We start from the raw sequence: 15,192 nt of genomic DNA on the forward strand, positions 1-15,192 counted from the left end.
CCTTCCGATGAAGTATGAGTAGTTTACCACAGACCTACGGGTCCATAGCTAGTAGCTGGATGGCTTCTTCTCTCTCTATGATCTTCAATACCATGTTCTTCTCGATGTTCTTGGAGTTCTATCCGATGTAATATTCTTTTGCAGTGTGTTTGTCGAGATCCGATGAATTGTGGATTTATGATCAGATTATCTATGAATATTATTTGAGTCATTTCTGAACTATTTTATGCATGATCAAATATCTTTGTATTTCTCTTCGTATTATCGGTTTGGTTTGGCCAACTAGATTGATTTTTCTTGCAATGGGAGAGGTGCTTAGTTTTGGGTTCAATATTGTGGTGTCCTCATTCAGTGACATAGTAGGGGTAGCGAGGCACGTATTGTATTGTTGCCATCAAGGGTAAAAAGATGGGGTTTTCATCACATTGCTTGAGTTTATCCCTCTACATCATGTCATCTTACTTAAGGTGTTACTCTATTCTTATGAACTTAATACTCTAGATGCATGTTGGATAGCGATCGATGTGTGGAGTAATAGTGGTGGATGCAGAACCGTTTCGGTCTACTTGACACGAACGCGATGCCTATATTCATGATCATTGCCTTCAATATCGTCATAACTTTGGGCTTTTCTATCAATTGCTCGACAGTAATTTGTTTACCCACCATATGTTTTCTTTCAAGAGAGAAGCCTCTAGTGAAACCTATGGCCTTTGGGTCTATTTTCCATCATATATATTCAGATCTATAAACCAAAAACCCCAAAAATACTTTGCTATAATTTATTTAGATTTATTTTAGTTTGCCTTTTTATTTATCTTTTATACCTATCTCTGTTAGATCTCACTCTTGTTCGAGACCGTGAAGGGATTGACAACCCCCTTTTCGCGTTGAGTGCAAGTGTGTTAGTTTGTGCAGGTGCATAGATTGGAGACTTGCTTGTGCCTCCTAATGGATTGATACCTTGGTTCTTAACCGAGCGAAATACTTATCTCTACTTTGCTGCATCACCCTTTTTTTCAAGAGAAAAACCAACGCAAGCTCAAGAAGAAGCACTTCCTAGCAAATGGACCAACTAGGATCAAGAACATGTTTCTCCCCTCTTAGAAGCATGTAGACTTCTCTCCTCCTATAAAATGCATATCTCTCCCTTTAGGGTATCCCTTTTGTTATAGGAAGAGATTTGTAAGTAAGCTTTCATGTGCATTTCTCTCCCCCTTTGACACCAGTTTCCATGAAGAGTCTAGCTCCAAGTTTATTGGTCAAATACGTGTGGTACTCGAGAGGCACAACTAGCCATGACTTAGCTTTAGATGTAGGTAGAGGGAAAGAATCATTGAGTGGAGCTGGAAAAGAAATAAATGGGGTTTGACAGAAAGTTCTTTCTGTAGTGAAATCGGTGTCTCCTATTTATATCTATCGGTGAATCCAATATGGAGTTATCACATAAGGATCACATCGATGCCCCGAGTATGTCCTCTTCGGTTGTACCGATGAACAAATGTGCAATGTTGATTGTATCTTGGTGGAACCGATGTGGTTTAGGTCGCAGAGACCGAGTTCAAGGCAGAGAGAAAGTTTTGTCAACTCGCTCACTTGGCAATAAGCTCTCACAAAGATTTGCAATGAATTGACTAGAAGCAAAGAATCTAACTAGAAAAAAAGAGAGAAGGACATCTAGATGAAGTTTTTTTGAAAGAGGAAACACTCTAGCAAGAAGAAGAAAAACGTGCATATTCTCCATGCAACAACTTCTTCGTCCATCCACCCCTAAACGAGCTTGCAAAATTCCTTTGTGAAAACAATGCAGAAAGACTCGCAGAAAAGCACGGGGAGGCACACAGAGAATAGGTGATAGGAAGTCAATTCATACATTATACGAGTGCTTCCGAATACAAGTGTGGTTGGGTTCCAACGAGAATGACATGACGATGAGCAAATGTGACAAAATCGTGATGATGACTAGCACGAAAGAGTGGAGCAAGACCCAGACAATGTGAATGCAAATTTGCCCCCAAGAGGAAGCGTGAGCGAAACAAAAAAACCTTCGAAAAGATGTGAATCTTGAATCCATGAAAACTGTTTACCAACCAACATCTTCCGTCCCTCGAGATATACATGCATCATTTTTCTTTTTGAAATCTGTGGCTATGATTGTGTCACATCCAAAGTATATTTATCGGTTGAACCACTATGAATCATGCCATGGCATCTGCTCGTCACAGAGTATATGATGGACATTAGTTCTTTATAATACCGCAGTGTAAATTCATGGTTTTTTGAACTTTTTCATGAGTTAAAGATGAAACCAAACATAGCTCAAAAGGGAATTTCTGGAAAGGAAAACTCACAAGAAATGTGTTACTAGTCCATGGGTTATCCACAGCCAACCTCTCCGATAACGGTGGGTGACCTATTTTTCCTTTCATTTATTCATTATTTTAGCGCCGGCGAAGTAAATATTACAGTGACCGACGGACGGCGACGCGAGTGACGGACGGAGACGGATCCCTGTGCGTGCTGCGTGCGTGTGGGTGTGCTGCCCGCAAGACGGGATCTTCCCTTTCCTGATTCCAACACATTCTTGTTCCATCCAATGATGATGCGCTAGTCGCTAATCCGCACGAATTATCCGCAAGAATATCAGGGCTGGGGTTTCTCGGCGTTGGCGACGGGCGGAGCCACAGAAATGGGGGCCGAGAACAGCGGCTAATTTTAGCCAGCAGCGCGGAGGAAAAAGCCTGAGGCAGCCGCTCGCCCGCCTGCCTCCAAGAAACCGCGGCGATCTGTCGCCTATCCAATCGCCGCCGAACTCGAATTCGATTTGGTTTTTCCTGGGCGGTGGGAGAGGATGCAGTGGGTGGGCCTGAGCTCGCCGCCGGCGGCGCCGACGGCTGTCTGGATGCGGCGGCGTCCAAGAACAACGAGATGGCCGCAGAGGAGCTCGTCCGCCGCACGGAGGGCGGTCGTGGCGGCCGCGTCCTCGTCCCCACCGTCATCCGATGCCAACTCGAGCTCCAACTCGCCGGGCAGTGACGAGGAGGCGGAGGAGGCCGCGGGGAAGGCGGAGGGTGACAAGACGGCGGCGGCCTTCTTGTTGAGGAGCCAGAAGTACGCTATGCTCAAGCAGCAGCTCGCCGTAGCCGCCCAACTCGAGGTACAGCCCGCAGAATGCGCAAATTGCTACCAACCAATGCAAATCTGTGCTGCTCGGCGACTGTAAGTTGCAATTTGTTGCAGGATTACAAGGAGGCGGCGAGGCTGAGGGACTCGTTGAGGTTGTTCGAGGAAGAAGAGCCCGTCCTCCGCCTCCGCCGCTCGCTGAAGAAGGCGGTCGAGGAGGAGAGGTTTGCGGTACTGCACTCATCCATTGCCATTGTTCCTGCTGCCAATTTTGCAACATCTAGCTTCTAGTTGCTACATTTCCATACAAGAACACAGGAATGTAGAATTCCCCTTTAGGCATTGGCAAAGCTGGATCTTACCGCCCAGCTACGGTAAGAATAGCTGATTAAACCAAAATGACGCAGCGGCTTAGTATAGAAGTACGATGCTGCACAGCTTCTATCTCCCATTCCTGTGCTGACCACTGATTCAACAATTTAACTGGATGCCTTAGTGTTTTTCTCCCTCATGTTTGAAGAGTCTATTGCAATGAAAGGAAGTCTTAAGGCAGACATTTTAACAAGCATGCGGCCATACTCTATCTCCTCTGTTCCACTCATGGTTGGAAATTGTGCCTTTTCTGTTATCATTGTTTGAACTGTCAATGTGATCAATACTTAGTGCTCAATTTGTACCACTTCACTCTTATAGGCTTAGAGCTATTTCGTCGTCTTACTGGTCTCAAGCAAACATGTTTTGTTCTCCTCTTAGCATTCTATGGTGTTCATAAATTTTTTCTGCACTTGTACTTTTCAGGATGCTGCCAAGTACAGAGATGAACTGATGATTTTGGCTCCGCACTCCCTCCTCAAATGTTCTAGTGATGCTACAACTCTGGTATTTCTTCTGGTTGAATAATTCTCTGAAGCTGCAACTTTGTTATCTTTTCTAAAACTGAATTCTGACATCTCCCTTTCACAACACATAATCTGCTGAGTTTTCTAGGTAATCATTCGGCTGTTTGAACTTCAGCATTAAGGTTTACTATAATTTTGAAATTTTCTATGACATCATTGGAGCGTTGAAAAGACACCAGCTAGTTATGTGAGCAAGAATTCACTAGGAAACTTAGTAACTACTATGAAAAGCGAAAGAAACATAAGAGGCCAACAGGGTCAGGGTCTAGGAATTTTTTTGTACCCCACTTGGTCAAAACTGCACGCTTTGTGCACGACTAGGTCAATCCACATGTTATGGCACTCTTTTCTTTTTAACATAATCTCAACCTTTACTGGTGTTGGGTCTACCGCTCAACTTTTTGTACATGTTAGCATGCATGTTGAATTTACATGTGCCGTGGTTGATGTGCAATGCACCACTTCCCAACTCTGTTAATTCTTTGATTTAATTACATTTTATTGGAGGGAACTATTTTACATGAAAGATGTGGTTGTGCGATGCTATTTCACATGTATAACTTGGGATGGCTGTAAGGATATGTTTTTTGGAAGTTCCGCTGTTAAGGAAAAGCTGAACCAACCTAGGAATTGATCAGAACTACTTATTTTCTCATAATCTTCGTCATAGTACTACATTTTAATGATATATAGATAAAAAAATTCTTTACACCGTTGACCAATTTCAACTTGATTTCCTAATATTGTTGAGAAATTTGGATGTTACAGGGGATAAGGGTTCAAGTCAGGAGTGTCTATATTGAAAGCCGGAGCCAACCCTTAAAGGGGAAGTTCTTTTTTGCCTACAGAATCAGAATTACAAATAATTCTCAGCGTGCTGTACAGCTTCTCAGACGACACTGGATTGTCACTGATGCGAATGGAAGGACAGAGAATGTTTGGTTAGTCTTTGTGATATAATCACCACATTGTAATTATCTTAATCAAAACACTAATAAGACTTGTTCAATTCTTGTCAGGGGTGTTGGTGTAGTGGGAGAGCAACCTGTGATATTCCCAAAGACGGGTTTTGAGTACTCATCCGCATGCCCACTAAACACTCCAAATGGGAGAATGGTAAGATGATACAGGTTTCTTTTCTTGCACAATTTCTTCACAACCCATGCCTCCATGTTTTTAAAGAAGACAGTACTGGTCCACTTGTACCCACACAAGAGATTCTTATGATTCTTTGATCTCTGGAACTCATACCGAAGACTTGGCACCTTATCCTCGACTCAGTTGTTTTGAGCTGTTTGTTGCATTTGGATGTTTACGCCTTGCGGCATATCTGAAAAGTTAAGCTTGACCTGAATAAATGTTCTGAATTGCAGGAAGGTGATTTTGAGATGAAGCACATTGACAAGGTTGGATCCTCGACATTCAATATCGCTATCGCACCATTCTCTCTGTCAATCCTCGGGGACGACAACGATGCTCCCCTCTGAAGGTGATTGAGTAGCAGGGCGAGTTTGAAGAAAACGGCAATGCCAGTAAGAGTTTGCACAAATACACAAACACTTGTTAGCGAAGTATTTAGAGCACGGAACTTAGTCCAGACTGATGTTACATCTACTATGAAAAAAAGAGTGAAATGTGAATGGTGGAGGTATTGGAATGTATGGAAATTAACACGGATCTTGTAAATTTGTGGGCTATGAGCGCTTACTGTATCAATTCCACTTTTGAATGTACAGCATATAGAAAGCTTTGTTGATTTGCGTGTTTAGTGGAGTATGGCGTTGCAGAGGCCGGGCTCCATGGAGCCTGTTTTGCGAAATAATAATAAATGGACAATTTGTGTGTATTCAAGTAGGTACAAACACATATGTATGTTCTTCAAGTAGGTACAGGTTTCATCAGGTAATTCGATTATTCGCATGCTACAAAAAAAAGATAAATATCTAGCCCAAAAACAACAAACAAAAAGCCCATTTTAATCTGTGTGTATTTATCTTTTTTGTATACATTACATATGAACATATATGTTCATCAAATTTTATATGTGTATATTACAAATTTTACACACACAGACACACACACATCTATGTATATACTTTTTTCTCAATATGTGGAAATAGTATTTTTGCTAAAAAAATAAAGAGCACTATGGAGCTCAGCCTCTGTATGCACTTTTCGGTGTTTAGTGCCTCTTTGATCGGAGGATCGTTATCGTTAGGAATTAGTGGTACGTAGTTGTTTGATTTGTATAATGTTATATTAATCTGGTCACACTAAAATATACAAGAAAACTTCGAATGTAGAAGTATATATCTGGTGATCTACCTACATCGTGAAATATCACTGCACATGATAGAGCAGTAAAAAAACAAGAAAAAAGTAATAATTTATATGCACTCACTGAAAGTGGAATAAGCGGATGGATATAATAATTCCTAATGGTAATGCTAACTGGCGAACGTTTGCCGGAAAGAAACTCCCCACAAACGCCTTCACAGCCATTTGATCGAGATATACGGTGGTAGTTTTTAGAAAAACATTGCCTTCTCTACGAGGAATTGTCATGTTAGTTTAAAATTGGCTACAACCCCTATAACTAAAATTGCCATGAAAAACGTTCGCAAATACCATCCTCCTCAACGAGCGTTCGCCAGCTAAAAGGGTCCATTCCTAAAGTATTTAATATGTCATATGCATACATGTCATATGTGGTTTGGTCATCACATCAATAAAAATTTGTTACCCCCTTGGCCCCTAAAGAGGCGGCATATCAATTGAGTCTACTAGATTACCCGTTGCGCCAAATGGCCCAAGGTCCTAGTTCAAACCCAGAGTTGTTTGCTAAAAAGTGCTTATCACCGTGGTAATATTTTGTATCCTTTGTAATGCTTAAAAATGAGGAGAAGGATTATTTGAAAATATGTAGCATCATTTTCAATAATCTGTACCATTTTCTTCTATTTTTATAAATATTTATGCTAATATGGGAAAAAAGGCATACAGTGGTTTATTATATATTCATTAGGGTGCCATGCAATGTGGGCCTAATTTGTGCCTCTTTGCCTAGATCTAATCTAACCCATTGCACCAAATAACATGGATTCAAGCCTCTTCCGACAGTAGGTCCACTGTGTCTTAGGGGTAGGGGTAAATACATCACAGTAGCATGGATTCAACAAAAGTGTACTTCCGTGAGAACAAAATACTTCTTTTTTGCGGGTGGGTGAGAACAAAAGACGGTGGCAAGTTTCTTCAGTGACTTTATAAGGCCCTTCTAGTAGCGTATGTTGGTCTGCAACTTCACTAGTCATTGGTGTGGTTTTTATTGCCGTTGCACCAAACAATCCTCCTCCTTTCCGTTGATAAAAAAAATCACAACTCACAACCTTGGAGCGCATGGGCAGAAGCCTATAGTTTTTTTTGCGAATAAATTCTTTCATTACTCAGAGTTTAAATGTTACAATCTCGTCCTACAAGTTCCATGACCTCATCTAGTCCGGAGCCTAGCTAAACCATAGTCCGACGGCACACCTTACCAAAATTAGCCAAGGCATGACTAACATTATTACAATTTCGACGAGCATGAGCAACGCAAGAACTCCTTTCTCCCATACTACTGATTATCCCTCTAACGATGAAAGCATACTTAGACTTGTTCCTATGTCCTTCTTTGATCATCCTGGGTTATAGTACCACATACAAGAAATCATCAATTTGCAATATCCACTTACATATTGGCAGCATGTGCCAAGTAGCACATTGAGGTGAAGGTAACAGATAAGCAAAATACACATGCATGCTTATGAAGTTATGAGAGCATATGGATTTAGGAGGCACACAAATTCTAGTCTATGAACCTACATGCAAATAAATATCATATTAGTATGCAACATTTCAGGTAGCAGAGCATGCAACATAGGAAATTCTAAAACATATGACAACAATTGGTCGTGCAACTTGCTCTCACTGTGAAAAAACATTAAAATGTAGGAGTATATCTTTTGAGTACCAAGAAATCAAGGCAAAAGTCTCACAATAGGTAACAATTGACATGCAACAATGGCAAACACACTACTTCTTTTGCTTTTTTGATACCAAACGCATGTATTCTGGATGAAATTAGTGCAGCGATACTAATACAATAAGAACGATGACATGATGTAGACAAGATCTATTCATGTAGGAATAGACCCCATCTTTTTATCCTTAATGGCAACGATACATGCATGCCACTTCTTCTATCACTGAGATTGAGCACCGCAAGATCGTACCTATCACAAAGCACCACTTCCCATTGTAAGAAAAATCAATCTAGTTGGCCAAACCAAACCAAAGTTTTGGAGAAGAAATACGAGGCTATAATAATCATGTATATAAGAGATCAAAGAAGACTCAAATAATATTCATAGATAGATCTGATCATAAACTCACAATTCATCAGATCCCAACAAACGCACCGCAAAAAGTCATTACATCAAATAGATCTCCAAGAACATCGAGGAGAACATTGTATTGAGAATCAAAAAGAGAGAAGAAGCCATCTAGCTACTACCTACGGACCCGTAGGTGTGTGATAAACTACTCACGCATCATCGGAGGAGCACCAATGAGGATGATGAACCCCTCCGCGATCGTGTTCCCCTCCGGCAAAGTGCCGGAATAGGGCTCTATATTAGATCTCGTGGTTCTAGAACTTGCGGCGACTGGAATTGTTTTTCGTCGACTCCCTAGGGTTTCTGGAATATTTGGGTATTTATAGAGCTAAGAGGCGGTGGAGAGGGGGCATGTGGGCCCCACTACCCACTAGGGCGCGCTAGGGGCCTCTAGTGCACCCTGGTGCCTTGTGGGCCCCATGGGCCTCCCCTTTGGTACTTCCTTGGTTCCCAAGTTGTTTTCTGGGCAGAAAAAAATCTCCAAAAAGTTTCGTGGCATTTAGACTTCGTTTGGTACGGATATTCTACGAAGTAAAAAACAAGCAAAACACAGCAACTGGCACTGGGCACTATGTCAATAGGTTAGTCCCAAAAAATGATATAAAGTTGCTATAAAATGAATATAAAACATCTAAGAATGATAATATAACAACATGGAATAATAAAAAATTATAGATACGTTGGAGACGTATCACGTGCCTACGGGACCCCCGTGCGCACGGGCCCAACTTATCCCGTGCGCACGGGCCTCCCAGGTTTCAGCTGAGGGCACCCTTTCTTGCCTCTCAAGTTGTCCCCTTTCCCCCTCAACCTATATATTTTGTACCTAGGCTATTAGTTAGGGTTAGCAAAGTATATGAGAGATATTTAGAGAGCTTTGCTCCTTCTACCCCTCCTCTTGGAGATCAAGACCTCTTTGGAGAGGATCCCAAGTGGATTTCAGGACCTCCTCTTAGGAGAAGACTATCATCAAGACCTCACCTCCTTAGGAGTGGGAAGAACTTTACCTAGTGCTTGTTTCCTTGGATTGTGCTTATATTCTTGTGGATCTATGTGTTTGCTATTCTAATGGATGTGTAATTGGGTTTTGTTGGAGTGAATTCCTCTTTGTGTTCTTGGTGTTCATCCCTTTTCCCCTCCAAGTGCGAAAAGATCCCTCTTAGGGTTACACCCTACAACAGTAGTACTTTGCTTCGAGGGCTAATAGACTTTCGCAATGAGTATATGAGTTCTTTATGACTAATGTGAGTCCATGGATTATACGCACTCTTGCATTTCGCAATTTGCTAGCCTCTTCGGTACCGTGCATTGCCCTTTCTCACCTCGAGATGTGGTGCAAACTTCGTCGGTGCATCCAAACCCCGTGATACGATACGCTCTATCACACATAAGCCTCCTTATACCTTCCTCAAAACAGCCACCATACCTACCTATTATGGCATTTCCATAGCCATTCTGAGATATATTGCCATGCAACTTCCACTGTTCCGTTTATTATGACACACATTATCATTTTCATATTGCTATGCATGATTATATAACTGACATAGTATTTGTGGCTCAGCCACCATTCATCATTTTTATGCTCCCTTTGTAAACTAATATAAGATCATTTATATCACTAAAGTAGTGATCTAAACGCTTTTATATTAGTTTACAGAGGGAGTATATCATTCCACATCCCGGTACACTGCCAGAGGCATTCATATAAAGTCATATTTTGTTCTAGTATCGAGTTGTAATTTTGAGTTGTAAGTAAATAGAAGTGTGATAATCATCATTATTCATTATTAGAGCATTGTCCCAGTGAGGAAAAGGAGAGTCCAAAAAGAGCCCAGAAAAAAGAGGCCAAAAAGAGCTCACCAAAAAAAAGAGAAGGGGCAATGTTACTATATTTTTCCATGCTTGTACTTGAAAGTAGCACCATATTTTTCATATAGAGCCTCCTATGTAGTCACTTTCATATACTAGGGGGAATTTTTCATTATAGAACTTGGCTTGTATATTCAGATGATGGGCTTTCTCAAATGCCCGAGGTCTTCTAGAGCAAGCAAGTTGGATGCACACCCACTTAGTTTTCAGTCTGAACTTTCATACACTTATAGCTTCTAGTGCACCCATTGCATGGCAATCCCTACTCCTTGCATTGACATCAGTTGATGGACATCTCCATAGCCTGTTGATTAGCCGCATCGATGTGAGACTTTCTACCGTTTTTGTCTTCTTCATATTAATCTCTACCACCGTATTCTATTCCACCCATTAGTGCTATATCCATGGCTTGCGCTCATGTATTACGTGGGGGTTGAAAAAACTAAAGCGTGTTAAAAAGTATGAACCAATTGCTTGGCTAACACTGGGGTAGTGCATGATTTACATTTTGTGTTAAGAAGATGGAGCATGACAAGGCTATATGGTTTTGTAGGGATAGCGTTCTTTAGCATTTTTATTTTGAAAGACATGATTGTTTGTTAGTATGCCTGAGTATTGATGTCTTTATGTCAAATTATAGACTATTGCTTTGAATCACTCAGATCTAAATATTCCTACCATAAAAGAAATATTACATTATAAACATGTTAGGTAGCATTCCACATCAAAAATTTTGGTTTTACCATTTACCTACTCGAGGACGAGCATGAATTAAGCTTGGGGATGCTTGATACGTCTCCAACGCATCTGCAATTTTTGATTGTTCCATGCTATTATAGTATCAATCTTGGGTGTTTTATATGCAATTATATATCTTTTTTGGGACTAACCTATTAACCTAGTGCAAGTGCCAGTAGCTGTTTTTTACCTGTTTTTGGTTTTCCAGTAGTACCAAAACAAGTCGAAATGCTACTGAACTTTTTAATGATTTTCTTGGACAAGAGAGACCCTAGGAGCTTTGGGAGGAGACCAGAAGGCAAATGAGGAGACAACAAGGCAACAGGGCGTGCCGTGATTCCACCTCCATAAATTCTCTAAAATTAGGAAACCAACAGAGAGGCACCCAAAATACTTTTTCCGCCGCAACAAGTTTTTGTTCTTCTGCGATCTCATCTGGAGGCCTTTTTTGTACTCTGCCGGAGGGGGATTCAATTACGGAGGACTTCTACATCAACCTTGCTGCCCTTCCGATGATGTGTGAGTAGTTTACCACATACCTAAGGGTCCATAGCTAGTATCTAGATGGATTTTTCTCTCTCTTTGATCTTCAATACAATGTTCTTCTCGATATTCTTGGAGATCTATTCGATGTAATCTTCTTTTGCGATGGGTTTTGTTGGGATGCGTTGAATTGTGGGTTTACGATCATATTATTTGTGAATATTAATTGAGTCTTCTCTGAATTCTTTTATGCATGATTATTGTAGCTTTGTATTTCTCTCTGATCTATTTGTTTGATTTGGCCAACTAGATTGATTTATCTTGCAACTGGAGATGTGCTCTGTAATGGGTTCAATCTTGTGGTGCTCTATATCCCAGTGACAAAGTTGAAGGAAATATGCCCTAGAGGCAATAATAAAGTTATTATTTATATTTCCTAATATCATGATAAATGTTTATTATTCATGCTAGAATTGTATTAACCGGAAACTTGGTGCATGTGTGAATACATAGACAAAACAGAGTGTCCCTAGTATGCCTCTACTTGACTAGCTCGTTAATCAAAGATGGTTAAGTTTCCTAACCATAGACATGTGTTGTCATTTGATGAACGGGATCACATCATTAGATAATGATGTGATGGATAAGACCCATCCGTTAGCTTAGCATAATGATCGTTAAGTTTTATTGCTATTGCTTTCTTCATGACTTATACATATTCCTCTGACTATGAGATTATGCAACTCCCGAATACCGGAGGAACACCTTGTGTGCTATCAAACGTCACAATGTAACTGGGTGATTATAAAGATGCTCTATAGGTGTCTCCGAAGGTGTTTGTTGAGTTGGCATAGATCAAGATTAGGATTTGTCACTCCGTGTATCGAAGAGGTATCTCTGGGCCCTCTTGGTAATGCACATCACTATAAGCCTTGCAAGCAATGTAACTAATGAGTTAGTTGCAGGATGATGCATTATGGAACGAGTAAAGAGACTTGCCAGTAACGAGATTGAACTAGGTATGATGATACCGACGATCGAATCTCGGGCAAGTAACATACCGATGACAAAGGGAATAACGTATGTTGTTATGCGGTTTGACCGATAAAGATCTTCGTAGAATATGTAGGAGCCAATATGAGCATCCAGGTTCCGCTATTGGCTATTGACCGGAGAGGTGTCTCAGTCATGTCTACATAGTTCTCAAACCCGTAGGGTCCGCACGCTTAACGCTCGATGACGATTTGTATTTGTGAGTTATGTGTTTTGGTGAACGAAATTTGTTCGGATTCCCGGATGAGATCACGGACATGACGAGGAGTCTTGAAATGTTCGAGAGGTAAAGATTGATATATTGTATTCGGACACCAGAAGGGTTCCGGAGTGTATCGGGTACATACCGGAGTATCGGAGGGGTTACCGGAACCCTCCGGGGAAAGTTATTGGGCCTAATGGTCCATAGTGGAGGAGAGAAGATAGGCCACAGGAGGTGGGGCGCGCCCCCGTTGCCCAAATCCGAATTGGGCAAGGGGAGGAGGCGCGGCCCCCCTCTTTCCTTCTCCATCTCCCTCCTTCCCCCTTTCCCCCTCTCTGTTAGAAGGAAAGGGGTGGGGGGGGGCGAATCCTACTAGGTTTGGAGTCCTAGTAGGACTCACCCCTTTGGTGCGCCTCCCCCTTGGCCGGCCTCCTCCTCCCTCCTCCTTTATATACGTGGGTAGAGGGAACCCCAAAGGCACAACATCAATTGTCTTAGCCGTGTGCGGTGCCCCCCTCCAAAGTTTACCACCTCGGTCATATTGTCGTAGTGCTTAGGCGAAGCCCTGCACGGATCACATCATCAACACCGTTACCACACCGTCGTGCTGACGGAACTCCATCGACCCTCTACTAGATCGAGAGCTCATGGGACGTCATTGTGCTGAACGTGTGCTAAACACGGAGGTACCGTACGTTTGGTACTTGGATCGGCTGGATCGTGAAGACGTTCGACTACATCAACCATGTTACTAAACGCTTCCGCTTTCGGTCTACAAGGGTACGTGGACACACTCTCCCCTCTCGTTTCTATGCATCTACTAGTTAGATCTTGCGTGATCGTAGGATTTTTTTGAATTACTACGTTCCCCAATAGTGGTATCAGAGCAAGGTCTATGCATAGATGATATATGCATGAGTAGAACACAAAGAGGTGTGGGCGATAATAGTCATACTGCTTACCACCAATGTCTTACTTTGATTCGGTGGTATTGTTGGATGAAGCGGCCCAGACCGGCATTACATGACCGCGTTCATGAGACTAGTTCTATCAACGTGCTTCACACACAGGTGGCTAGCTGGTGTCTGTTTCTCCAACTTTAGTTGAATCGAGTTTGACTATGGCCGATCCTTGTTGAAGGTTAAAACAACACAATTGACGAAAAATCATTGTGGTTTTGATGCATAGGTAAGAACGGTTCTTGCTAGAAGCCCGTAGCAGCCACGTAAAACTTGCAGCAACAAAGTAGAGGACGTCTAACTTGTTTTTGCAGGGCATGTTGTGATGTGATATGGTCAAGACGTGAGGAGATATAAATTGTTGTATGAGATGATCATGTTTTGTAGAAGTTATCGGCAACTAGCAGAAGCCTTATGGTTGTCGCTTTATTGTATGAAATGCAATCGCCATGTAATTGCTTTACTTTATCACTAAGCGGTAGCGATAGTCGTAGAAGCACTAGTTGGCGAGAAGACAACGACGCTACGGTGAAGATCAAGGTGTCAAGCCGGTGACGATGGAGATCATGATGGTGCTTTAGAGATCAAAGGCACAAGATGATGATGACCATATCATGTCACATATTTTGATTGCATGTGATGTTTATCTTTTATGCATCTTATTTTGCTTAGTACGACGGTAACATTATAAGATGATCTCTCACTAAATTTCAAGGTATAAGTGTTCTCCCTGAGTATGCACCGTTGCTACAGTTCGTCGTGCCGAGACACCACGTGATGATCGGGTGTGATAAGCTCTATGTTCACATACAACGGGTGCAAGCCAGTTTTGCATGTGCAGAATACTCGGGTTAAACTTGTCGAGCCTAGCATATGCAGATATGGCCTCGGAACACTGAGACCGAAAGGTCGAACGTGAATCATATAGTAGATACGATCAACATAGAGATGTGCACCATTGAAAACTACTCCATCTCATGTGATGATCGAACATGCTTTAGTTGATATGGATCATGTGATCATTTAGATGACTAGAGGGATGTCTATCTAAGTGGGAGTTCTTAAGTAATATGATTAATTGAACTTTAATTTATCATGAACTTAGTCCTGATAGTATTTGCAAATTATGTTGTAGATCAATAGCCCGCGTTATAGTTCCCCGTTTATCTTTGATATGTTCCTAGAGAAAAAATAAGTTGAAAGATGATAGTAGCAATGATGCGGACTGGATCCATGATCTGAGGATTATCCTCATTGCTGCACAGAAGAATTATGTCCTTGATGCACTACTACGTGATGGACCTATTGTAGGAGCAGATGCAGACGTTATGAACATTTGGCAAGCTCGGTATGATGACTACTTGATAGTTTAGTGCGCCATGCTTTACGTCTTAGAACCGGGACTTCAAAAATGTTTTGAACGCCGCAGA

General features: G+C 41.6%; 1 protein-coding gene across 1 annotated transcript; it reads left to right on the forward strand.

The window, feature by feature from the left end:
* Positions 1-2,513: 2,513 nt before the first annotated feature.
* Positions 2,514-5,778, forward strand: LOC125554222. The gene is made up of 6 exons (XM_048717808.1): positions 2,514-3,157; positions 3,241-3,354; positions 3,922-4,002; positions 4,791-4,963; positions 5,042-5,138; positions 5,396-5,778. The coding sequence occupies exons 1-6, from the start codon at positions 2,852-2,854 to the stop codon at positions 5,507-5,509; spliced, it is 885 nt and encodes a 294-aa protein (XP_048573765.1). The 5' UTR covers positions 2,514-2,851; the 3' UTR covers positions 5,510-5,778.
* The last annotated feature ends 9,414 nt before the right edge of the window (positions 5,779-15,192 follow it).

The sequence above is a fragment of the Triticum urartu genome, chromosome 1, assembly GCF_003073215.2.
Source record: "Triticum urartu cultivar G1812 chromosome 1, Tu2.1, whole genome shotgun sequence".
Classification (NCBI taxonomy): domain Eukaryota; kingdom Viridiplantae; phylum Streptophyta; class Magnoliopsida; order Poales; family Poaceae; genus Triticum; species Triticum urartu.